Here is a 25,772-nt window from a genome sequence, read left to right on the forward strand (position 1 = left end):
TTTGTATTTCAGTAAATTTATTTTTTCCAATCTTCAGCTATAAGAAGGCTTTTCCATGAAAACACTGTGATTATTTATGTCTCACTAATTATCAAATATTATATAAATAGTCCTATACTGAATGAAGAATCAGAGCCAGTCACATTATAGAAAAGAATCTGTGACTTTCTAATCTTGCCATGAGTAGCAAGTTATTCTAACAGTTTAATCATGGAATTATTCAAATTTGCCCTGTCAACAAATTGAAGACTCTCAATCAAATATATAACATTGCTGAAATGAAGAAATATTTCCAGTATAAACAGGACTGAACTGATAAATCAGTGCTTTCTCCTCTTCAGATTCAGATTGAAAATGATGGTTGTTTTTCCGAGCTGGAAGAAAAAAAAAGTTAATTTTTAAAAATATTAGATGATAAAATCTTCAAGAGACTATTTTATAACATTTCTTCCTGCAATCAGCATTATTAAGTGGGAAAATATCAACAAGAAGAGAAATGCGACTGCTCTGCCTATAGAGCAGCCATCTTTTTTTTCTTTACTTCTCTAATAAACTTGCTTTCAGGGAGGAGGAGGAGGAGAAGGGGGAGGGGGAGGGGGAAGAAGAAGGAGGAGGAGGAAGAGGAGGAGGAGGAGGAGGAGGAGGAGGAGGAGGGAGGGAGGGAAATGCTTTACAACATTTCCCCAAATAAAGCAGTGCCCGATTTATGGCACTCGCCCACGGACACAGCAGCTGTGCTGCATTTGCCCTGCAGCATATCCCACGTGGTGCTCACTCAGCAACTCATTCAAATACTTACCAAGTGGCTATGTGTACACAAGACTTGATACACAGCCTGGGGATGGAAATATAAACAGAACAGATCCTAACACTCAAGAAGTTCAGCCTCGTAACCACACAGAATCACATGATAAAAATGTTTTCATGGCGTATCATCACTGGATGCTACAAGAGTAAAAAGGATGGAGAAACTGGCGAAGCTGAGGCAGACGGAGAAGTGAGACATTTTCACAGGTAAGGCAGAATTACGAAAAACCAGGAGGCTCAGTGAGAAGTTTGGCATGATAAAGCTGAAATGTGAGGAGGTGAGAGCTCCTAAAGCTCCCAAAGTCAAAGGAAATACAGGCTCTTACAGCATTTTTAGAAAGAAGAATGTTGGAAGATAAAGACCACATAGACTAAATGCCACGTGACTACTACTGCAGCAAATGCGGCACTGCCACTGCTGCCCTCATTCACTCCACGCACACATGAAAACGTTCCTTTGGACTAATACTGTATATGGGATACTTTTTTTTTTTAATTTGCAGTTTTTGTCATAAAACCATCCACTCAGCTTTGCATAATTCTAAAGCAGAGTAAACTCAGTAGGAAGTACTTAACTTCCCAGCAATGGCAGGAGAGTTGATAAAAACTTAGGGCAAGCTTGGAGATGGAATGACAACAAAGTTCATTGAAGTCTTTAAATGGCTATACCTCACCAAAGTGATCTCTATCCTTTACAAGTTGTTTCTGTACCTCTGTCTTACAGTCTCACTTAACATCATTGATAGGTTCTTGTACTACTTTTAAGCAAAACAATGTATAACAAAACCATTTTCCATCAATGTTATAATGAAACAGCTTCAAAGTAAACAATGTTGTTCAAGGACCTGCTATACACAGTTCTGCTTAAATCATAGGACTTATTGTACCTAAAATGCTTAACTAAGAAATGAGCGTTTACAACCAAATTCTTGGTTTACCACAAACATAACACAGCATGAATATGTCTAGGTTTTCATCACCAAAAAGCAGGCAGAGTTTATCTGCTTTCTCCACTATGCCAATGCCTACAGACAGGTAGCCTTAAAATCACCAACTGGTGGTATACATTCAATTTCTATCACTGTCTTGGAAAAGTAACACCTAATTCTCAGAGATGGTTATAATTAAAGCATTATTCTAAAAAATGGAGAGTAATATGGAAGAATCTAAATGAAAAGTATCCGAGAAGAAAGAGCTCGGCATGGTAGTGTGCACCTGTAGTCCCAGCAACTCAGGATGCTGAGGCAGGAGGATCCCCTGAGCCCAGGAGTTCGAGGCTGCAATAAGCTATGATCACATCACTGCATTTCAGCCTGGGCAACAGAGCAAGATTCTGTCAAAACAAAACAAAACAAAACAAAACAAAAACAAAGAAAAAGAAAGAAAGAAAGAAAGAAAAAACTCTCAACATTATTCATGCTGTTGTTCAAGAATTCTGCCCACTGAAGCATGTATGATACTCTTAATTGAAATAACTGTCCTGGTTTTATTAGAATACCTAACATCTCAATTTCAGGGCTTTCACATTACTTACCATTTGTATTATTCATTAAAGTTAAACCTGTAGAACTTCCAAAACATTTATAGAGCAAAAAGGTAGGTAAAAGTTCAGATGAGGGCAATTTTCTTCAAAACTACCCCAAAATGACAAAATTATACACCCTCATATTACCTTCATTAACAAAAAACTCTGCTAAATAAAATGCAGTTTTCACAGCATTAGGCGCATGGGAAATGCCATCCAAATTCTTCCACTCATAAGGTGCTTTCTCTGGATGCCACTGGACACCATATATTGGATATTTATATCCTGTAAGAAGAACATAAATTAGTAAGTACTAAGAATGGTTTAAGATGTTACTTATAATGAAATTGGTTTATGTCTTATGTAAAACATGTTATAAACTCACAATAGCAGACAAGGTAAAATTGTACATATTCTCTGAGACACAAAATAATTTCCATTCACACTCACTGTGAAAATTCCCAGTAATGTATTTCACTGATTAGCAAACCTTTTACAATTTGTGGAGCGATTTGCTTTTCGAGATATTCATAGCAAAGTAGCAGCTGAGCGGAGGAATGTATCCCCGTCCAAAAGTCAGATGCACATTTTATTGGTGATATAAGCTTCTTCCACAGTTGGTCTCTTTCTCCCCCGTCTCATAACATGCTTTCCTGTCCTCCCATAACGACTTATTCATATGAGAATGAAGTATGGCAGCACTTCTGGTGTCCTTTCACACAAGCCAGTTTGTCCCAGCCTAAACTGTGTCTCTCTCTCTCAGTCTATGGAATGACTGATGACTTTGTGGTATACATTTTTAAAATATTTTTTAGAAGTTTAAAAGCAGACATAAAACAAGAAGGGACACAGAGCTATTGACAATCGTCGAAGCTAACTGAGACAGACACCCAGGGTTCATATTACTCTCTCTACTTTTACATAAGCATGAACAATTCCACAATTCAAAAAAATGTGAATATCTGTAATAGTTACCTTCAGAAAAATACACATATTCGTCTCTTTTTCAGATGTGCCTTTCCCTCATTTTGATTTGAAAAAAATAAAAATCTCCCCTCTATTATTTTTTGCTTTGGAATTGTAACCATGACCACCATCAGAAAGTACTTGGAGGAATGAAGACAATTAATGAAAGAAGAGACATCTAGGGGTAAGAGCACTGTCCATTCTCATCCCAGTAAGCTTTCTGACTAGAGAGCAGGCCACAGAAGGGAAACATTTTATCTCAGCTTTGTGGATATTCACGAGAGGAAACACCCGCCTCATGCAATTCCAGGCACTCAGCTCCCTGCCTCCCCTACTTCCGTGTGACACTACCATTTCTTCCTCTCTATTCTGGGACTACCTGTGAAGCTACCGGCAAGAGGCCCACAGGCTGGGGGACTAGCAAATTAACTGTGACGTATAGTTAACTGAAAGGCAGATCTTCTAGTAAATTTTCCAATGCATGAAGCACTATTGAGGACAAAAAATATCTTAAATCATAAAAAGGATTTACATCCAATAGAATCAGAGACAGAAAGAGAAAGAGAGACATACATAACATATATATAAGAAGTCTTCAAAAAGCTCATGGAAAATGTGTATTACGAAAAAAAATTATGCAAGGGTTTCAACTTTTTCGCACCAAAATAAACTTGAAGTAACTTGTATGAACAGGATCGAGTATGAGGCACTAAGAAGGATAAGACATCACTTTTAAAAGAACCCCTGTAACAGCAATATGAATTTTGCTAAAATTGAAGACAGAAAAAATAGTAAATTTATGGTGAAGCTTGGATGAAAGAATGGTGAAATCACTAACACTTTATGAAAAATTTATGGAGATAATGACCCAAGGAAGTCAGCAGTTTCCCAATGGATAACTCATTTTAAGACGGAATGACACAATGTTGAAGCCCTCCAGGCAGACTATTCACATCAATTTGCCAGGAAAATATTAAAGAAGATCGACAATAAACAGCAGAATAGCCAATACCACAGACATCTCAATTGGGACAGCTTACACAACCCTGACTGAAAAACCAGAGTTGAGCAAACTTCCCACTCGATGGGTGCCAAAACCACTGCACACAGATCAGCTGCACACAAGAGGAGAACTTTCAATGGACATTTTAACAGGTTGGATCAAGACCCTAGAGCATTACTTTGAAGAACTGCCACTGCAGATAAAACACGGCTTTACCAGTATGAACCTGAAAACACAATCAAAGTAATGGCTGCCAAGAGATGGACATGGTCCAGTCAAAGCCAAAGTGAACTGGTCAAGGGCAAAGGTCATAATGTTTTTTTGGATGCTCCAAGGCATTTTGCTTGTTGATTTTCTGGAGAACCAAAGAACAGTAACATTTGCTTTTTATGTGTTTTCAGAAAGTCAGCCAAAGCTTTAGCAGAAAAACGCCCAAGGAAGCTTCTCCAGAGTCCTTCTCCAGCATGACATTGTTCCTGCTCATTCCTTTCATCCAACAAGGGCTATTTAGTGAGCATTTTGATGAGAAACCATTAGGACCTTATGGTCCTGATTTGGCTCCTTCTGACTTATTCTTGTTTCCTAATCTTAAAAAGTCTTTAAAGGGCACTCATTTCTGTTAAGAATGTAAAAAAGACTGCATTTGACATGGTTCAATTCACAGGACCCTCAGTTCTTTAGGGATGAACTAAAAGGCTGGTATCATCATGGGCAAAAATGTCTTAAACTTGATAGAGCTTGAGAAACAAAGTTTATAGTTTTTATTTTTATATTTTAATTCAATTTTTCCCATAAACTTTTTGAAGTCACCGACATTCAGTAACAAGTGAGATTTACTCTTCTTTAGTAAACTGCATTACTAAAAGACCAGTGCAGTTTCCTGAATATGAGGAATCATACCCTGCCTCACTGATTTAGACAAAAGTATCAAGAGTGGAAAGAAAATATGCAAATAATAAAGCATCTCAAGTGTTCCTATTTTGGAGGTGGGAGAAAATTTTCAAATGAGCCTGGTATGGCATAGTCAAAAGCAGAACCAACATGGAACCTGATTCCCTAACTTCTAACCCAATATTCTATCATTTAAATAAGTAGGCATTCATTCAACATCTATGAGGTTTACATAAAGCCCTGGAAACACAAAGGAGAGTAAGATACAGTTCCTGATCTCAAAGAGCTCTTCATCTAGAGGGATGGTAGAACAAGAGCAAATACATGCTCTTAGGAAACATTCCCACATAGCACAAAGCACCAAGGTTGTAGAGAAGAGGAATGATGGTAGAGAAGGCCTCTAGGGATGACAAGTGGCCTGGGTTTTTCAAGATGGCTAAGAGTTCATCAGGAGAAACAAATAGGGGAAAGCGGGAGCTTTTCAGAGAAGAGGAAAGCACATGAGGAGCGCAGAGCCAAGAAGCATGGCTCTGTGGAAGGGCTGTGTGTAGCAGGGTCATGCTACTCTAGCAGGGTACAAGCTAGAGGTGAAGGCAGAGAGAGGGCGTGGAGGAAGTGAGCTCATAAATCTAGACTTCATCCTCCCATGCAGAGGAGCCACTGAGGAGTTTTGTTCAGGCAATGCTATCAGACTGGTACTTCAGCAGACCACGAATGGGTGGCTGGAAGAAGATGGGTTTGTGGAAGCCTTAGGAGGCTGCTGCTGCAGCAATCCAGGTAGCAGGTGGTTAATGCTGATGTAGTGAGGTCTGCTGGATTGGGAGGAGGAAACATGACCAATACTTCCAAAGCCCTTCTACTGTCCTTCCCACCCCTTCAGCTCTCATATTTATTTATCACCCCATCCTTGCCTTAAATTTAGCACCAAACAATACATTGTTTCTTTTTTGCCAAATTTTAATCATCATATAAATGAAAATATACAGCATTCCCTTGGGACTTGCTTCAACTCAAAATTGTCTTCATAATTCATTCAGTGGTACACGCCAGTGTGCTCACTGATTTTAATAGCTATGTAGTATTACTTATCCTTTGCACTATTGGACTTTTGAGTGGTTTCCCATTTTTTTGCTGGTATGAACATAATGTCACGTACATTTCTACATACATGAAATTATTTAATTAAGGTATTTTTTAACCAATAAATAAAACTGCCAGGTAACAAAACTGGAAAATGTTTGATTTTACTAAGAAATGCCAAAATGTTTTCCAATCATAAGTGCATGAAAGCACCTGCTGTGCCACATCCTGGGTAACACTAGTTATCAGCAGGCTTCTTAATTTTGCCAATCTGATGGGTATAAAATGGTTTTTACTTTGGTTTCCATTTGCATTCCCTGATCATGAATTAATTCCCTGTAATTACACTGAGCAACTTATCTCACCAAGCCATAAGTGGACAAGTTTCTCTGGTATGGTATCTATTCAAATATCATATCCTTTTTTTTTTCTTTTTTTTTTTTTTTGAGGCTGAGTCTCACTCTGTCGCCCAGGCTGGAGTGCAGTGGTGCAATCTCAGCTTACTGAAACCTCCGCCCGCTAGGTTCAAGGAATTCTCCTGCCTCAGCCTCTCAAGTAGCTGGGATTACAAGTGTGTGCCACCACGCCTGGCTAATTTTTGTATTTTTAGTAGAGACGCAGTTTCACTAGGTTGATCACGCTGGTCTCAAACTCCTGACCTCAAGCGATCTGCCGCCTTGGTCTCTGAAAGTTCTGGGATTACAGGCGTGAGCTACCATGCCCAGCCCTCATATCCATTTTTCATAAGTTATCTTTTCTTCTTAAATTACATAGCTTTACTGTATGTAAGCTAGACGCACAACTTTTGTCAGTTATATGCATTACAAATACCTCCCCTTTTTTTCTTGTGTAATTTGTTTCCTTTTATGAACACAACTTCCTCATTTGATTGAATTCATCAATCTTTTCCTTTATGGTTTGTTTATATTTTGTCTTCAAAACTCCTTCCCTTAAACAAGATCATAAAGACAATTCTCCTTTACTTTTTCTAAAACCTTATTGTAGTGTGCCTTTCTCCTTAGGTCTTTTATCCACCTGAATTTTTTTTTTTTAAACACAGAAAAAAGAGTCTGTCTCTGCCCTACTTTTTCCCATTCCTTCAAGAGTTCTGGTTAGGTATGTAAGAAATCACTTTACCCTCCAGATTCCCACCTTTCTTCTGACACATTTGGCATTTACGTTTACATGTCTGGCTATGTTGGATTCTGAATGTTTCCTTCACATCTATCTTCTATTCTAGTTCATTAATTTCTCCTCAACTGTGTCTAACCTTCTGATTAACATGTCTACTGAGGGTTTTATTTCAATTACAATTTCTTCTTTTTTTTTTGGAAACAGAGTCTCGCTCTGTCATCCAGGCTGGAGTGCAGTGGCATAGTCTCGACTCACTGCAACCTCCAAGTAGGGGACTACAGGCACGTGCCACTATGCTCGGCCTTTTTTTTTTTTTTTTTTGTATTTTTAGTAGAGATGGGATTTCACCACGTTGGCCAGGCTGGTCTTGAACTTCTGACCTCAGGTGATCCGCCTCGGCCTCTCAAAGTGCTGGGATTACAGGTGTGAGCCACCACACCTAGCCTCAACTATAATTTCTAATAGCTGAATTTGGTTATTTTCAAATCTGACTGTTTCATGCCTATATTTGCAAGCATTCTTATTTCTTTCTTTAAAACTTAAAATATATTATACTTTATCTCATAATACTAATATCTAACATTTATGCAGGTCTGCTTCCACATCTGTTATCTCTGCAAGTTCTCATTCACAGTACTTTGCTTGCTTGTACATTAGTAGTATTTTGGCTGTGAAGTGTTCATTTTCCTTCAAACTTCATATATGGAAATTCCGTGAAGCCTGGGATGAACCTCTGGTCCTCTCAAAATAATTATTTACATTTGCTTCAGCGTCACATGTGAGGGCATTACCAGTCTGAGACAACCCTGAACAAAATTACTTAAGATTTGTCCAACTTCCCAGTTAGTATAATGCTGGCCACACTAGGAGAACAGCCCATCATTATAAACATTCAAGGCTTTATTCACTGACCCCCACCCCACTCCCTTAGCCCCAAGGCTCAGGATGGGCTATTCTCCTTGCCATTCTGTAGGGCGGATTCCAGCTGTATTTTGAGTTCAGCCTGACATTGCAGGTATAGCCTTCCAAGTCCTGCTCCATGTAGAGGGTCCTGACTGTCTCAAGTTCTCCTGATTCAATAACAACACTGGTTTAAATATTCCATTCAACTCTTAAAATTTTGAACCTGAGTATCTTTATTTGTTTGCCAATTCATCAGCGTATTTACTATGTTTTTCTATTATCACCCACATTTATTTTGTTGTTGGCTGGAGGAAAGTCTATCAAGTTATTTAATCTGCAATATTGCCAGAAACAGAAGTCATTTTCTTCATTTCTTTCTTCATCTCCACCCCCTTTATTCTTTTACGTTTCTTCTTCACCACTTCATTCAGGAAAATACCCAGGAAAACTGCAATTAATTTGAAACACGGACAAAACACGTCTCCTGTCTCCGAAAATGCCCTAACATCCATCTTCAGGCCCCAAAGTAACATGATTTTAAGACATACAAAATCAAAACTCAAAAATATAAAATAAATGAAATAAAGTGTACATGCTATAGTGATATACCTTCCATTGATGAAATAAACTCAATCTCGCCATCTGTATTTGTAGTTAAGACACTGAAAAACTTCTTTAACTTTTCATTCATCGTAAAATTCTAGAATACGAAAACAAAACAAAATGATTACTTCTGCAGTTATTCTAAACATATTAATTTCATTGTGTAATTAGTGTGATACCTTCATGGAGAGGCTCCACTTATGGAAATTGGCAGTCAGAGGTTCTACTGCTAACGACAGCAACAACTCAGTAGGAAAATTCTGGAACATTCTGCTGTGTAATTGACCTGAAATAATTTAAGTACAAGAGAAATAATTTAAACACACAAAAAATAAAATCCACTGAAATCGCTTATCTGCACCCAAAGAGAAGCCATTATGAAGATATAATCAAGATGACTAAATGATAAGCAAAACGCATCATTTCCATAGAAGTATTCCAATCAAGTTACAAAATGTGTTTAACATAAACTCAAATATGCTCCAGATATAAGTAATTTTCTTCTAGAATTTTAACATGAATAAGTAAAATTCTTCTGATATGAGTATTGGCAAGCTATAGAACAGGCAGGGAATCTTAACTAGATTTCCACAGACTATTCTGAAAAACAGTTAAAACTTTCCATGGGTGTACGTATTTGCCCAGGAAAGGATCCAAAACTTTCAACATATTTTCAGAAGTATCTGGGACAAACAAATAAAAATAAAAACAATGTAGAAAAGAACACGAACCAAGCCAAGAAATTTTGACTCAGTAAACAGATCAAAAAGCAATATATCTTAGTGGTCAACACTGAAGGTGCTGCACAGACTCAAACACCAACAAACAGATTTTGAAAAAAAGAAACTGACGTTTTCAAGGTGATAGTGCCAGCTGTTGCAAACCAGGCCCCTTATTCTTGCTAGAGACTTCCATGAAAATCGCAGCTCCCTGAAACATTCCTTTTCTGTATAAACTGGGTTCTGGCAACAGAACCAAAGTACTCTGACCTAATACATGTACTTCCCACTGGGTTTTTGCAATTATTAAGTGAGACAATGGAAGAAAGAGCTTTCAAAAGCATAAAGCATTCTATAGGTTTTAAGTATGACTGCTACTTTCCTTGCAAAATCCTCAAGAGAACAGAAATAGCTGGTGGCTTCAATTCTAAGCATTCAGAGATCAAGTAACCAACAACAATCATTATCTACTTATACAGAGTGGTATCATTAAGAATCTTTCTGGTCTTCGTCCTGGGTTCCTGACAGGAAGCTTCTAAAACCCTTAGAATTCCTGGAGTGATAAAAGTATTTTTGTTATGCTAATGTGGTAATTCAAGGTGGGTCCCTCAAATATTTCAGGATGAAGACTAATCATTAGAAACACTAACTTCATGATCAGAAAGTTGAAACTTCGAGCCAGCCCAATCAATCTCCAAGTATGAAAGAGGGGCTGGAGATTTGAGTTCAGTCACATAGGCAATGATTCAATCAATTATTTCATAACAACATTCCAGTAAAAACTCTAGACACCAAAACTCACTGGAGTTCCTGGTTGCTGAGTAAATACAGCGCTTCCCGGTGGATCCTCTAATCCCAGCACTTTGGGAGGCCAAGGTGGGCGGATCACCAGAGGTCAGGAGTTTGAGACCAGCCTGGCCAACATGGTGAAACCTTGTCTCTACTAAAAACACAAAATTCAGCCAGGTGTGGTGGGGCGCCTGTAGTCCCAGCCACTCAGGAGGCTGAGGCAGGAGAATCCCTTGAACCCTGGAGGTGGAGGTTGCTGTGAGCCAAGATTGCGTCACTGCGCTCCAGAGTGACAGACTCTGTCTTAAAAAAAAAAAAAAAAAAAAAAAAAACTTATTTAATTCTCACACACAAAAAACCCCTAAGCGTTAGACCCTTTTGCAAATGAGGACACTGAACCTCAGGGGTAAAAATGATTCCTCAAGGTCAAAGTGAGAAAACTAGGACTCAAAACCAGATTCCATTTCAGAGTTCTTCATCACACACAGTCCTGATATCACTAGAAGCAATGAGTTATTAAAATTCACAATTCCTTAAGTCATCCTCATCAATGAGTATAAGGATGGTAATTCACATCTTCAACCTATGTAAATAAATTAAATGCTAATGTTGTAAGCATTTTTTTCTTCAGGAAAAAGGCTAAAAAGAAAATAAAAATAAGCACTTTTACTTTCATATTTGCTACTTACTAATCCTGCCCAGCAAATATTTTTTTTAGAGGGTTGAAAGAGTACTCTTACCTCCAGTGAAGTTCAGCGGCATTGCCACGTCAACAGTATTTGTGACAGTTAATAAGAACTCTCCACTAATCAGTAGTGAAAGCTCTTCAAATCCAAGGCATGTGCCCCACACAGGAAAATAGTCTCCATCGTGAAAACTCTTTGCAAGTAGAAAAAGAGAAAACTAAGTTTATTCAAACTTTTCAAAATAAAAATTAGCCATATCTTTTGTCATTACCAAACAGGCACCTGAGTTACACATGGATTTCTGAAGCATTCTCCAGGATCCATAAGTAGGCTATCACTTACTCTCTCTTCAGACCGAGCTCCCACACAGGCTGGAAAACATGAGCTGTGGACACACTGTATATCTTGACCCAAAGACTATAAAAGCCTACAGATTACTGACCTTAGCTATTAAAAGTTTGAAACAAGTATTTCAAAGGCTAAAAACACTTATTTAGGGAAATATTTAAGCGGGGATTGGTAAGATACTAGGGCTAGCAAGATTAATTTAAAAATCACTGTTAATAGTTGAGGAGAGAAACAGTAAGGGTGTGAGCTATGGTACAAAGGCAGTCCCACTGTGACCATTACAAAGGAGAAGTCAGAGGCTCAGAAGCTCTGCTTGGTAAATGAACATGGAGTCTACGGTAACTGTGAAGAAAGTTCAAATAGGATTGAATGAGTTGGGAAGAAGAACAGATTTCAAGAAGTGAGAATTAATAACATAAAAACAATGCCGCAAAAAAATAAAATAAGAGGACAGAGAGAGACATCAGAATGTCTACACCACATGAGGACATGGTTCACATTAACAAGCATCAAGAGAGGACCAGTCAGCAGGGCTCTGAAGGGTCTCTGGAAGCCCAGGATTAGATGAAGCACATGGAAAACACTTTTATTTGGGCGCAGCCAAGAACAGGTGCCTTAAGGTTAAAAGGTATGATGAGGCTAAGGGTAATTTTGAAGGGAGCATTACCATCTGCTTAAAACAAGAACTACTCTCACTAAAACTTACAAAACTTACAAAAATCCATCTGGAATAACAAGCAATAACTGATAATTACCTGTATGGACAAGTCGTAAAATATTTTGGCCACTTTAGCATAATCTGAGCGCCTCAGGTCAACACTTCCTCCAGGGAAAAGGATTCTGAAACAACGTCACATAAATCAGATAGGGTGTATTTTGCCACCCCTGACCCATACACACACAGAAAACAATCTTTTTATTTTAAAACAATTTTTCTTATTACATATGCAATAAGATCCTTGAAGAAAATTAGAAAAACAAAAAAGAAATTATAAAATATTTACAATCCCAGCCATTCAGAAACTACAGCAGTTAACAACACTTTAGAGAATATTTTCCAAAAACCTCTTCAAAAAGTTTATTTGATGAAATAGAGTGTGGGAAAATTAAAAGTAAATAAGTAGGGGAGGGGCAAGAGTACACAGAGCTAGATATCAAAGACGGACAAAATTCCAGGTTTAGCCAGGTTTAAAAGAAGGTGATCTGTCATGCCAAATCAATTGCAGGTGGGTAGGACTTAGCTCACAAATAATTTAACTATAAAGAACAAGCTGGTCATAAAAAAGATATTTAAGCTGGAATTAAATTTCTACAAGAACTTAATTCTTATCACCCCGAGTCTCTTCAGAAATACACATGGTATTAGAACATTTTTTTCAAGAAACATAATTACGATTCTACAAAAAGTCTAGGAAAAGGAGGCAATCAAAAATATTTGATATTCTTTTACACACTTATAAAGGTGAAATATAGAAAACTATTTTCATGTTTTTATATCAACTTTTAAAATTAAACTTTTAAATTTATAATTTATAGCAACGTCTTGAAAGAACCAAGGATATTCAAAAGAGGTAAGAAAAATGGTATTAAACATATTAAAATTTTGAAAATATTTAAATACAAGTTTGAGGTATGTGAAATATCACTTGTGAGATTGTTGTTATTCAAGAAATATATTCTGTTTCTTCCACGAGCTAGACTCAGGACTTGCCTAGAGAGACAAACATGAGTGGTTTTGCTGTTAGAAAGATCACAGTCTGGTAGAAAACATATAAGCATCTGTGTGGGAGAATATCTACCACAAACCCAAGCAGAAAATCCCACAATTAAAAGTGGCATAGGGAAGACTCATTAGCGTTCTCTCTTTCCATTAACTCAGTATTTTTTAATTTTTATGTTTTGCATCCCAGGTCTCCAGCTTACAGACATTAACTTAGTATTTAAAAAGCTGCCTCTGATCAAATATGGTATGTCTAACCCCAAAGTCCTTTCATGCAGCAAAACCTGACTGTCCCTCCTATATGACAAACTCCTTAAGGCATGGCTCTGTCTTTTCATCTCTGTTATTCCCCCTGAAAAATACTATGGGGTCCAATGCATAATAGTGACTCAATAAAGGTGCTTTTGAAGTCACATTAGAATACAGCTCATTTTCTGGTGACACTCCGAGATATAAATAAGGCCCCCAATTTAACCCACTTTGGAGTGCAGCTTTCAGTGACTACATGAGAGAGAAAGGGGGCCTACAGGAGCAAGAATTAGTGACAATGCAGAAAGCAAGTGAGGAAGATAGAAAATGGGCTCATTTTGGTGGTTTGCATGAAGACATACTGATCAAATGGACAGGCTAGCTCCCAAAAGTATGTATTACTGTCTACACTGCTACTTGATTTCAGATTCCTCTCCAAACAGGAATGCAATTGGGGAGAGGGTGGGAAGAAAATGAAGTGATTCAAAAGGTCTATTTTTGAGGTTCTACTATTACATTCTAGCCTAGACTTAATGATCTTTGTCCATGCCAAAGTACCTTGCACACAGCACATACTGGGCATTGTAAATGTTTTACTAAATTGAAATGATTTTACAGTAAATATTTACTGAACCAAACTGAACTGAAAGCAAATAATTTTCTAAACATGGCTTTTTTTTTAAATTATTATACTTTAAGTTCTAGGGTACATGTGTACAACGTGCAGGTTTGTTACATATGTATACTTGTGCCATGTTGGTGTGCTGCACCCATCAACTCATCAGCACCCATCAACTCGTCATTTATATCAGGTATAACTCCCAATGCAATCCCTCCCCCCTCCCCCCTCCCCCCTCCCCATAATAGGCCCCAGTGTGTGATGTTCCCCTTCCCGAGTCCAAGTGATCTCATTGTTCAGTTCCCACCTATGAGTGAGAACATGCGGTGTTTGTAAACATGGCTTTTTAAAAGAAACAATAAATTAACATGGTTTTAGAAGTAAAAATAATAAAGCTCTTTTTAAAAAACGTTTTACAGTAAAATACTTCCTCCCACCCTATTCTCAATCAGAAATGACTGCCATTAAAATCTGCTGTGTTGATTTGTAGAAATATGCATATCTCTTCACTCTGACTTTTAACAAAAAGCAAACGGGGTGTATGCTATACACACCATCACATGCCTTGCCTTTTTCACATGGGGGACAATGGTGATCCAAGTCAGCATCTACAGATAACCTCATTTTTTAATTCCTGCATAGTATTCTATTAAATGTACATAGTCTGTTTTATTTCACCAATTCTCACCTGATGGACTACTGGGTGACAGTCAGACAATACTACTAATACAATGCATATATTTGAGTCTAAGTCTTCATGCAATGTGGAATATACTTATAAAATAAAATTCCTCCTCAAGTTCCCAGGTCAAAGGGTGTATGTACTTCTAATTTCAATAGGTATTGCAACATTATCCCAAAATAGACTACATGATTTACATTTCCTCTAATAAAGTATGGGCATGCCTGTTTCCTCACAGGCCCTATAGAGTATAAGCAAATTTTCTGATCTCTGCCAACTTGGTAATTAAATGTTTTTGACTGCTGTAATTAGCCTTCTTTCCTAAAATTAAGAGTAATGGTGGACATTTTTTTTTTCATATGATTAGAAGTCTTGTTCTGTGAGCTAACATATCTTTTGTGGTGAAACCAGAGAACAGAACAGTTTTTTTCAATATACCCGAAAAAAAAAAAAAATCAACATCCTCAGACTTTGGACTTATAAACTCCATATGCAAGCAGTATGCCATGCCATTCAAGGTAGCTTCAAACATTTAAGACAAGCATTAAAAGAACAAAGATTAAGTCACACGTTTAAAAAAATTATGTGTGTCTACTATGTAACAATTATACATTTTCTAACCTGCCTCTTCCTCTTTTGAAGAACTTTTGCATCTCCCAAGAAAATATATCCTATAAAAGAACTCAGAAAATACTATACCACTCTAAGATAGTTACAAAGAAACATGTATAATATTTGTATGATTTCCTTCACAAAAGCAGACATATATGTAGACCACTCATATACCGCATCAAACCAATGCTGCCAACTTACCCATTAATAGATTTGAAAAGTATTTCATAGTCTTTCTCTGTAAGATCCAGCCTGAAAACAATAAAAACAGTTATTGTTATATTTGTGAAACTTACAAGTAAACCTCTAAACGAAGTCACCACATTACTTTTAAAAAGCCAAATAAAAACTAATTTTTCATTACTAGACAATATTATCTACTTTCCTAGAGGCATTTTTGCAAACCACTTGAAAGCCACATAATTCTATCCTTGTTTTGCTAATCAGACAAGTAAATATGCTTTTCTGTGATCTAACGTAATTTAATATTGTGAAGTATGTTTTAGTATGCAAAACATTAAAGACTGTGAGATTTAGGCACCAGTAATTTCTCTACTAACCAAAAACTACAAAAAGAAATGTAAGAATAGTCAGTAGTTTTATGTAAAGACTCCTTTAAGTAACTTTATTTATCATTCCTATTTAACTACAGGCAGCTCTGGCAGATGAAAAAAATATATAAATAAATGTCAAGTCTCTGCTTCATCTTACCTCAACAAACTAGTTGCAAGAGTCTAGGGACTACTCTGCATTTCAAAGTCAGGACGGTTCAGATCTAGTCTGAATTGACAGACTACAGAGAGATGACTGTAGAACAGCCTAAACGCCCAGGTAATTACTCTGAAAGACCCTTGATCAAACACCCCTTAAGGGCCTCCTAACAATTGCCATATTATTGGTGACTTTATTCCCTTTCTCCAGAAAAAAAAGATGGGATTAATCTGTGACATACGGCGACAACATTTACTAAGTCACAGTAAGACATTTGCTCTCCCAAAAGTTCAATAAAATGCAACAATAAGGGAAGAGAGCACCAAGTCGGTGAAATCCTTGCAAGAACTCTCCCACATTTAGCAGCCTTTGGTTTCTGCGAGAGAATAAATGGTACCTGTCCTCTCAACCTGCCCTAAAGGAAGTAGACTTATGACTAGATGTCAACTAGTCCATTTCTGCCCTCAAAGAAGTTTTTGGGGAAGGTGAGATCCCTCACACCGATTATTAACTAGACACCTGTGATATCCAGAACACAGGCTGTGTTTTGCCAGCAAACAACTTTGGGATCTACTCTCAAGTCCAAACAAGCTTTGCAAGTCCAGGTCTGTCTTTCACAAGTTCATAGTAATCTCTTCCTGGCAGAGGGCCACAAAAGCAATGGGTAATACCAGAATGGTGCTTACCATGGTCTTAAGTGGAGAAATACTGACAGGTAGCCCTGCCTTGGGAAGTGACAGGGAGGTGAAATATGAATCTACATGTACCCAGTATTCTGCCAATCTAATCTCCCCAGATTGTGGCAATAAAAAGGAACCAACCAGTCAGGACCCAGAATTCTCCCCATGGATATTTAAACCAGAATGGGCAACCACTACCATCAGGGACCAAAATGGATTTAGATCACACAGCTGCACTCCAAGGACTCCTGCCAGCTAGCAGTGCAAGCTAGTTTCAGTCATTTCATTAATTCTAAATAAATGGCTCCCACGTTGTCCATGACTATAGTTTTGGTCCCCACTTATCACTATTAAGAGGCTTAATTGTCACAGGGGAAGGAGTGTGCCATGTCACAACTCTGGTGCCTAAGGGCCCTGGCAGAGAATATAACTGTAAGTTGCACATTGTCAGACATTTCCTGAAACAAAAGCCCCTTTCAACAAGGTATAAGAAACAGTTTATTCTCTCCTTAACTATAAGGAAATGGCTTAAGCCTGGTGATGACGGCAAATGACACAGTTTTAGCAGCATGAAAAGGATGGCAAAGCACTGTTGCCAATGGGGAGTGTTTGCCTCATTTAAAACCCAATCCAAATTACTGTCTTCAAAAAAACCAAAAATTCAGACTCTTATAAAGTCTGATTTGTGGTCTTTGGGTTTTTTTTTTGAGAAAGGTCCGGCTCTGTCACCCAGGCTGGAGTGCAGTAGCGCCATCTCAGCTCACTGCAACCTCCACCTCCTGGGTTCAAGTGATTTTCCCACCTCAGCCTCCTGAATAGCTGGGCCAATAGGTGCACGCCACCACTCCCGGCTTTTTAAAAATTTTTTTATAAATAGGGGTTTTTCCATGTTGCCCAAGCTGGTCTCAAACTCATGAGTGTAAGTGATCTTCCCACCTCGGCCTCCCAAATTGCTGGGATAATAGACCTGAGCCACCGTGACCAGCCTGATTTGTGTTTTAAAACGTGGTGTGAACAACACACATTTTTAAACCAAAAGCTGCAGCCCATGGGCTGTTGTATGCTACCTCTGAGGAAGCAGGACATTCTGTTTTCCACTAGTCCCACACTGGGAATTTATGACAACCTGAGAGCACCAAGCACCTGAGAGAGAAGGTGGCAGGAAGAAGGCAAAAGGAAACCAAAGACAAATTTCTTGACCTATTTCAGAATGCTTCCCAGGTCTCCCATCTCTTCCTTTTCACTTCTAAACCACAGAAGTTGACTCCTAGCATCCAAAATTCAGAAATGAACCTAACATCATCATGATCATTTCAGTCTTATTTTGCATCAGATAATCCTTTGCAGGCTAGTCTGTGAACTTAGCCCCTATGTATTACACTGTTTCTACAGGATCTCATGATTCCAACAATATACCTTAAATGAACTCTGAGAACCCAAGCTGGAAATTAACCTATATGCTGACAGTCACGTTCTCAGCATCTCTCATAAATACCAATATTCGGCAAAGTCATTCAGTTTCAAAACTCCCATGATTTCAAAACTTCCATCATCCTTATCTATTTTTTCTTCCCTGTGCCCTTTTATTAGTCATCATATATTGGTGATTTTTTTTTTAAACAACACTTACCTATCATTCCCACACCACCGGTCTAAGCCAAGCCCTCAACACTTCACACCTAGCCTACTGCAACTACCTCTAAACTGGTCTACCTGCCTTAAGGCATTTTGTTTTATTTTTTTAAAGACTTTATTTTTTAGAGTAATTTCAGGTTCACAGCAAAATTAAGGGAAGGTTAAGGATTTCCTATACAACCCTTGCCCCAAAAGATGCATAGCTTCCTCCATTAACATCTTGGGTGGTACATTTTAACTGTTGATAAAAACACAGTGACACATCATAATTGCCCAAATCCTAGTTTACATTGGGGTTCATTCTTGGAATTGTACTGTCTTCAATTGTTTGGATGAGTGTGAGAAGGGCTGGTATTAATTCTGCTTTAGATGTTTGGTAGAATTCACCAGTGAAGCCAGCTGGTCTTGGGCTTTTCTGTGTTGAGAGGCTACTGATTACCATTTCAATCTCTTCACCAGTGACAGGTTTGTTTCCTGTTTCTTTATGATTCAGTCTTTGTAGACTGTGTGTTTCTAGCAATTTATTCATTTCTTCTAGGTTACACATGTTGTTGGCATACAGTTTCTTGTAAGTAGTCTTTATGAACCTTTTTATTTCTGTAGCATTAGTTGTAATGTCTCCTCTTTCACTTATGATTTTACTTCATTTATTTTGCATAATTTCAACTTTTATTTTAGATTCAGAGGGTATGTGTGCAGATTTGTTACATGGGTATACTGTGTGATGCTGAGGTTTGGGGTACAAAAGATCCTGTCACCCAGGTAGTGAGTCCAGTATCCAACAGGTAAGTTTTCAGCCCTTATCCCCCTCCTCCTCTAGTAGCCTTCAGTATCTATTGCTGCCATCCTTGTGTCCATGTGTACCTAATGTTTAGCTCCCACTTATAAGTGAAAACATACGGTATTTGGTTTTCTGTTTCTGCATTAATTCACTTAGGCCTCCAGCTGCATCCACATCACAGCAAAGGATATGATTTCATTCTTTTTTATGGCTGTTCTGCCTTTTGCCTCTCCTATCTCCCATGCACATGGTCAGTGCTAACATCCTAGAACAGTCTGCATTTAAAAGCTTCCTTGATGAAAACTTGGAAACACTGTTCTGAAGACTCTCTAGAGCCTCTTACCCAGCTCTAAAACTCTGATGTTACATGGGTTTCAAATAAAATGTCATTTGTAAAATTAGGTATGCTACTAAAATATGAAAGACTAATATCAAAAGCAAATGGTAATCTTGGTGTAGAAACTTAATTTAAATGTAAAAGATCATACGAGAAAACAATTCTCATAAATCTAAACCTAAAGCCATTTTGTGGTACAATTCTCTAAATTGTAATATTGGCTTTATTAGTAGTAGTATATTTGAACAGTACTTTTGTTATAATTTTTGATGAGAAATTATTTACAGAAACAGGCTGTATAGAATAAATAGTGTTTTGTGTGTGAAATCACTCAAAATGGATTAGATGAGGGTGCTGAAAGATTATAAAATACATTAATTTTAGCTGACAAGATATTATAAATACATATAAGATTCTGGTTGTTAGCTCCTTCCAAATGAAAAATATGGGAAGAATTCAGTTCTAAATGAAAATATGAGATGAATCATCTCATTCTTATAGGAACATTTTATCACAAAAATAATGTAGTGCCTTTAAAACTGCAATACCTATAATCTACACTGAAGCAACTCTAATGCATTAGTAATTTACAAACTTTTAAAGTAGAGTGTGAAGGTATTTTAAAAGTCATTTTCTAAAAACCTCCTTCATTCCCTAAGTGTTCTCTTATCCTAATATTATAAAATAAAGCTGGTTAAACTGTAGATTTTTTAAAAAAATTTTTTTTCAATGGCCTTTAGGGTAAAATTGGTTTTTGGTTACATGGATTAATTGTATAGTGGTGAAGTCTGAGATTTCAATGCACCAGTCACCCAAGTAATGTACAGTGTACCAAATATGTAATTTTTTATCTCACACCCCCACAACCACCCTCTCCCACTCTGAGTTTGCATAAATTTTAGATTCTTTTACTCCATTACCTTCATAGTATCTGTGAGGACCACCTTTTCTGGGGTAAAGGAAACTATCATTTCATTCTTGATGCTAATGCATATGACATACAGTACCTCTAATGACGTTACAGGTAACACACAGCTTCCCACACTGAACAATTCAATGAGAGACTCTAAGCAACATGTTTGTGGCAAAAATCAGGTTCAATGTTACTGCATTTAAACGATGTAATCATAAAGAGAAAGCACTAATTTTAGAGATATTATGCAGTAATTATTATTTTTTTGAGACGGAGTCTTGCTCTGTTGCTCAAACTGGAGTGCAGTGGTACAATCTCAACTCACTGCAACCTCCACCTCCCTGGTTCAAGCGATTCTCCTTCCTCAGCCTCCCCAGTAGCTAAGATTACAGATGCGCACCACTGTATTCAGCTAATTGTTGTATTTTTAGTAGAGACAGGGTTTCACCAGGTTGGCCAGGCTGGTCTCGAACTCCTGACCTCAGGTAGTCCACCCGCCTCGGCCTCCCGAATTGCTGGGATTATAGGCATGAGGCACCGCACCCGGCCTATGCAGCAATTTCTTTACAGAGTAAAATTTAAAAAAACACTGAACCATACCTTACTGGTACAACTCTTGCACCTGCAGACTCCAAATACTTTACATAGGATGCAGCAATATAGTATCTTCCATAGTTTTTCATGACTTTATTGCGGCATTTTTGCATTAATATTCCTAATAACAACAAAAAAAAAAGTTTAGTTTCAAGCAAATTTCTTCTTGCTCAGAAACTGAAATCTATCACAGCAAAAATATCATATTTTATTATTTCAATTCACAGAATTAAATAGGAAGTTTCTCCTCCAAGTCCACCCACAGGCTGTGGGAAAGAAGCAGAGGAGGCTAATCTTGGTTTCAAGTAGATCCATCTCTCACCACATCAGGGAAGCCAAATAAGCCCCCAAAGAAGGACTACAGTAGCACATGCAGCCTTCACACAACTGTAGACCTAGAATCCATCTAAAGAATACAGATCCTTAAATCTACAAGACTGTCGCTCCTTTCCCACACATACTCACAGACACACTGATTCCCTGACAATGAAGCAAAGGAGTGAAAACATCTTCCATCCACACCTCTCCAACATTACTTTAGCCCAAACTATCAATATCTCTCCTCTCCCCACTGCACTATGATAATAGACTCTTAGAAGGTCTTCTTACATCTTTTCTTAAGAAATCCCTCAAGCTCCAAGCAGCTCCCCGCGTAGAAGCAAATCGGATCACATCACCATTCCTATTCCTACAGTCATTCAATATATACTGTTGAATCATACCTCATGCCAGGCAACAAACTAGGTGCTGGGGACACATGAATATGAGAGAACCAAACAAAAACCCCTACCCTGTGTGTATTAAATCAAATATGTATCAGGGAGGGGAGAGAGGCCAAACAATAAACAAGATAAAAAGGCATAATATATAGAGTGGCTGGTCGTAGGCACTAAGGAGAGAAAGAAGGTGGGGAAGGAGATCCCATCTGTGGAGGAAAGGACAGTGTCTTCAATATGGTGGCCAGGCAAGTCCTCCTTGAGAAGGTAAAACATGACATTTGAGCCAGGACTCCAGAGAGGTGACAGAGTAAACCATATTCACATATCTGGGAAAAGAGGAATCCAGGAAAAAGGAATGGCAAGAGAAACAGCCAGGAGTCAGGAAGGTGCCTGTCACATTGCAAGGAATCCATGTTACTAGAGCCAGGTGAGTGAAGGCAGAAAGCAATAGGAAAGGAGATCAGGGAGAGACAGATCAGCAAGCAGGTGTCACCACCTTGTTTAACTACCTCAGTGGGTCCCTAAACTTTAATAAACTCTGTAAGACCCTGTGTGCTCTGCCCCACCCATCTCTCTGGCCTCCTTTTACCAGTGAAACCCAGCCCCAGCACAGTACAGCAACCAGCACACATCAAAACACGTCTGTCGGGTGAGTACCTGTGCCTACTACTATTCAGCACTTCAGCATTTGGAACACTTTCAGTGTCTCTGTAGGCCACCTGATAGGAAGAGCTGTTGTCTGTATTACTCACTTTTGTATTTCCAGCTTCTTACAATTGGCATTCATCAGGTATTCCGGTAACATATCAAACGACAAAATTTGTTCCGTAAGACTTTTTGTCCTTATTGGTAGGTAAAATCATCTTTACTAAGGAATACAAAGTTTGACTAGGGAACAAAGAACTAGGAATGTCATAGGAAATGGAGTGGTACAGGGTACATGGAGTGAGGTACCACAAAGGTGACATGGGGCATCATGGGAGCACAAGGGTTACCAGAAAGAGAAGTACATCAAAGTGAGTTCCACCAACATCTCCCCTTCCCCTGGGCCCAGCATACTCACTTTTCCCATCCCTGGGAAAAGAGCTCAAGCTGTTCTCCCTCTCCCTCAAAATGTGACCAAAATTTCACCAATAATTTAAGGCCATCTGATAACTTTTGTAGCTTCCTTGTCATCTTTTAATCCTTTGCACTTCCTAGAGCAAGACTGTGTACATAGTCGGTACTCGGTTAACGATTCTGTGCTGATCTCAGTGACCAAAAGCAAAGTCCCTTTTTTAAATATTTGACACAGGGCTACCCCTGATTCTAGGTAAGGGAAAACAATCCCCTCTGCTTTTTTTCTCTCCTCTGGACACACAATATGCAACCTGTTACATTAATTACAGCTTGAGTTAGTTCGTGGAGAATCAAATCACCATGTTAAACAGCTATGAAATAAGTTCCAAATATTAGTAAGCAATCCATTTGAAAATTGGGCACTACCTATATGAAAAAACATTCATCTAATTTCTGTTTAGTTACAGAATACAGTGATAATCTTCATAGAAAAAAAAATAGTATGAAAGGCATAATCCTACAGCCAAAATAAAACTAATCTTAATTCCACACAAATTTATTTGGGCAAATTTTAACCCCAGGATGATTTCTCCCAGGTAGCCTTCCTTGGGCCTGTCTCAAATGTGTGTTTTGGTAACACAGACTGATTTTACTATCTCTTTAAAACACAAATATGTTGGAAACGAAAAATTGTGTACTGCATTTTAATATCAAATAGAACCTACATTAGGATATTAGCCACTGTTGTCCTCTGCTACTGAACATGACAAAATCCAAATTATACCTTAATTTCTTGATTTTATATTACAATGCACTGGTATTTTAAATACGCCCTCAACCTGAGACATTTTGACAAATGTAATGCACGCACGTGTAGATGTAAATGAGTAAAAAATTCCCAACTATGTGCGAAAAAGAAATGTTTTATTTTAGTATAAATTCCTAGCTGTGTACAAAAAAAAGAAAATCCGCAGGATTCTTCACGGTGCATCCTCCTCCCTCCCATCTTTAAGAGCCATATGAGTCTAAAGGAATGAACGAGACACTTCAGCTAGGTACATTTCAGTACGATCCAAATGGTACCCAGCCCGGGGTCCTCCTTGCACCAAAAGCCAAGCACATCTGGGGATTTTCCCCGGCAGGACGCGACAGCTGGAGCGCGGCGGCGGGAGGCGCCCAGCGCCGACACCCAGCCCCTCCCCATATGCTGCGGCTCCGCACAGCTTCCTTACCGATGATGGGCTTCTTGGCGGTGTCACCGTGGGGTCTGGACAGCCGGAGGCTCGCCGCCCCGCAGAGTAGCAGGCCCAGCACGCACAGTAGGCGGCCCGGGCTCGCCATGGCGCTCGCCACCTCCCGCCGCCTTTCAAAAGCTCTGCGGGCCGGCGGGCTGGGGCTGCGGCGGGGACACCTCGCGGCCGCGCACTCGCGTGGGGCTCGGGTGGGCGGTGCTCCGCAGCGCGGGCCTATGGGAAATGCAGTCCCGGCGCGCGCTAGGCGGCCGTGGGGCGGCGGTGGGCGGCTCTGGGACTGCGGCCCTCGCTGCGCGCCCGCCCCGTTGCTCTGTCCCCGGTCCGCGACCGCGACCCCCACGGGTCACCTAACCGGAGACTCTGGAAACGCCTGGGGCGGGTACTGGGTGGTGTCCGCGTCCTTCCCTTTCAACTGTTATGCCGATGTGGCCTTCAATCAGCCCTACAAAGCTGGGCCGGCCAACCCGGGCCCTCGAGAGGGGAGGTTGGGTATCCCTGGCAGCGTGTGGTAACCAGGCAGCGGGGAGGCTGGCGGGAGATTCTAGAAGGCCCCTGAGAACTGCGCGCCAACCGCACCGCCTACTTGAAGGTCGGGGCCCTATGTCTGGGAATGGTGACAACGTTCGCTGTACGGACAGCCTGTGTCTTCGAATGTGAATGTCCACATCTTGCTGTTTTGGGGGTCCCGGCATCTGTAGGAAGTGAAGAAGACTGGACGGCGATGTGAACACATACACAGGCGCATCACTAGGCTCAGAACTGGCCCAACTCCCAGCTTCTACTGCGAAGCGAGCACGCCCAGGCCACGCCTGCAAACGGGGTCAGTTCCTTTGATCAACCGCGGTCAGCGCCATCCACCGACGACCACTAAGTAGCCTATCCACCAGGGCAGAAAAGATGACTGGTTCCTATTCATTAAAACTGTTGTGATTGTTCCTAAATATATGGATATATAGCTCGTACTAGGTGAAATTTCCCATCTATAAGGGCCAACTTAAATTCAGAATAAAACAAGAATATTTGAAAACCTACTACATCAATGCTCGGTATTAAAGGTGAAAACATAAATTGGACAATGTCTTTTTCACAAGAGGTTTAAATTTAGTAAGGAAAAAAAGGCAGAAAACATGACTCAGAGACAATAGGAACAGTTTTAGCATATTGCAAGAAGAGTAAATGCAGTGAATGGTCTGGTTTAACAAGGAAATAATGCTACTGTAGAAGGGCGTGGTGAGAGGTAAGCAATAAAGGATGTGATGAAAGACATGAAAGGGTCGAGCTGGTTTTGAGCATGATTAAATAGACAAGTAGCCTTGTAAATATGAACTTGTGGTGCCAAAATAATTGATATCCACGTAGGAAAAATTTTTTACCTGGCATTACACACAAAAATAAACTCCAGGTGAAGTGAATATGTAAATATGAAAGGCAAAATATTATACTTTGATAAGAAAATATAGAAATATGTGTTCACAACTTTGGCGGTCGGAAGTTTCAAAAAACATTAAAAAAAGTTAATTAAAAATTGACTAATAACTAAGAAAATTAAAGTTAAAGCACAAACTTGGAAAACGTAGTTATAAAATATAAAGTATTTCTAAAATATGCAAAGAGGTAATAAGAACAATGACACACTAGAAAAATGGAAAAAATGTGAACAGCAAGCCAAACTTTCTGTAGTCATCCGAAAAATGCAAGTTAAGACAAGATAATATGTCACATCCATTAGACTGTGCAGAAAAACAACCTGTTTC

At 39.0% G+C, this 25,772-nt stretch overlaps 1 protein-coding gene across 2 annotated transcripts; it reads right to left on the reverse strand.

Annotated features, from left to right (window-relative positions):
- Positions 1–24,193, reverse strand: GGH (gamma-glutamyl hydrolase). 2 transcript variants are annotated; one of them, XM_005563421.4, is made up of 9 exons: positions 23,998–24,193; positions 20,994–21,108; positions 15,538–15,588; positions 12,210–12,294; positions 11,161–11,299; positions 9,092–9,198; positions 8,919–9,009; positions 2,480–2,617; positions 1–374 (listed from the first exon to the last, which is right to left on the reverse strand). In XM_005563421.4, exons 1-9 carry the CDS (start codon positions 24,104–24,106, stop codon positions 253–255), a joined length of 957 nt encoding a protein of 318 aa, XP_005563478.3. In that variant the 5' UTR covers positions 24,107–24,193; the 3' UTR covers positions 1–252. The 2 variants fall into 2 exon arrangements, with proteins under 2 accessions (XP_005563478.3, XP_065375358.1); XM_065519286.2 differs by lacking the exons at positions 1–374; positions 2,480–2,617 and adding an exon at positions 8,519–8,757.
- Positions 24,194–25,772: the final 1,579 nt, after the last annotated feature.

The sequence above is a fragment of the Macaca fascicularis genome, chromosome 8 (genome assembly GCF_037993035.2).
Source record: "Macaca fascicularis isolate 582-1 chromosome 8, T2T-MFA8v1.1".
Taxonomy (NCBI): domain Eukaryota; kingdom Metazoa; phylum Chordata; class Mammalia; order Primates; family Cercopithecidae; genus Macaca; species Macaca fascicularis.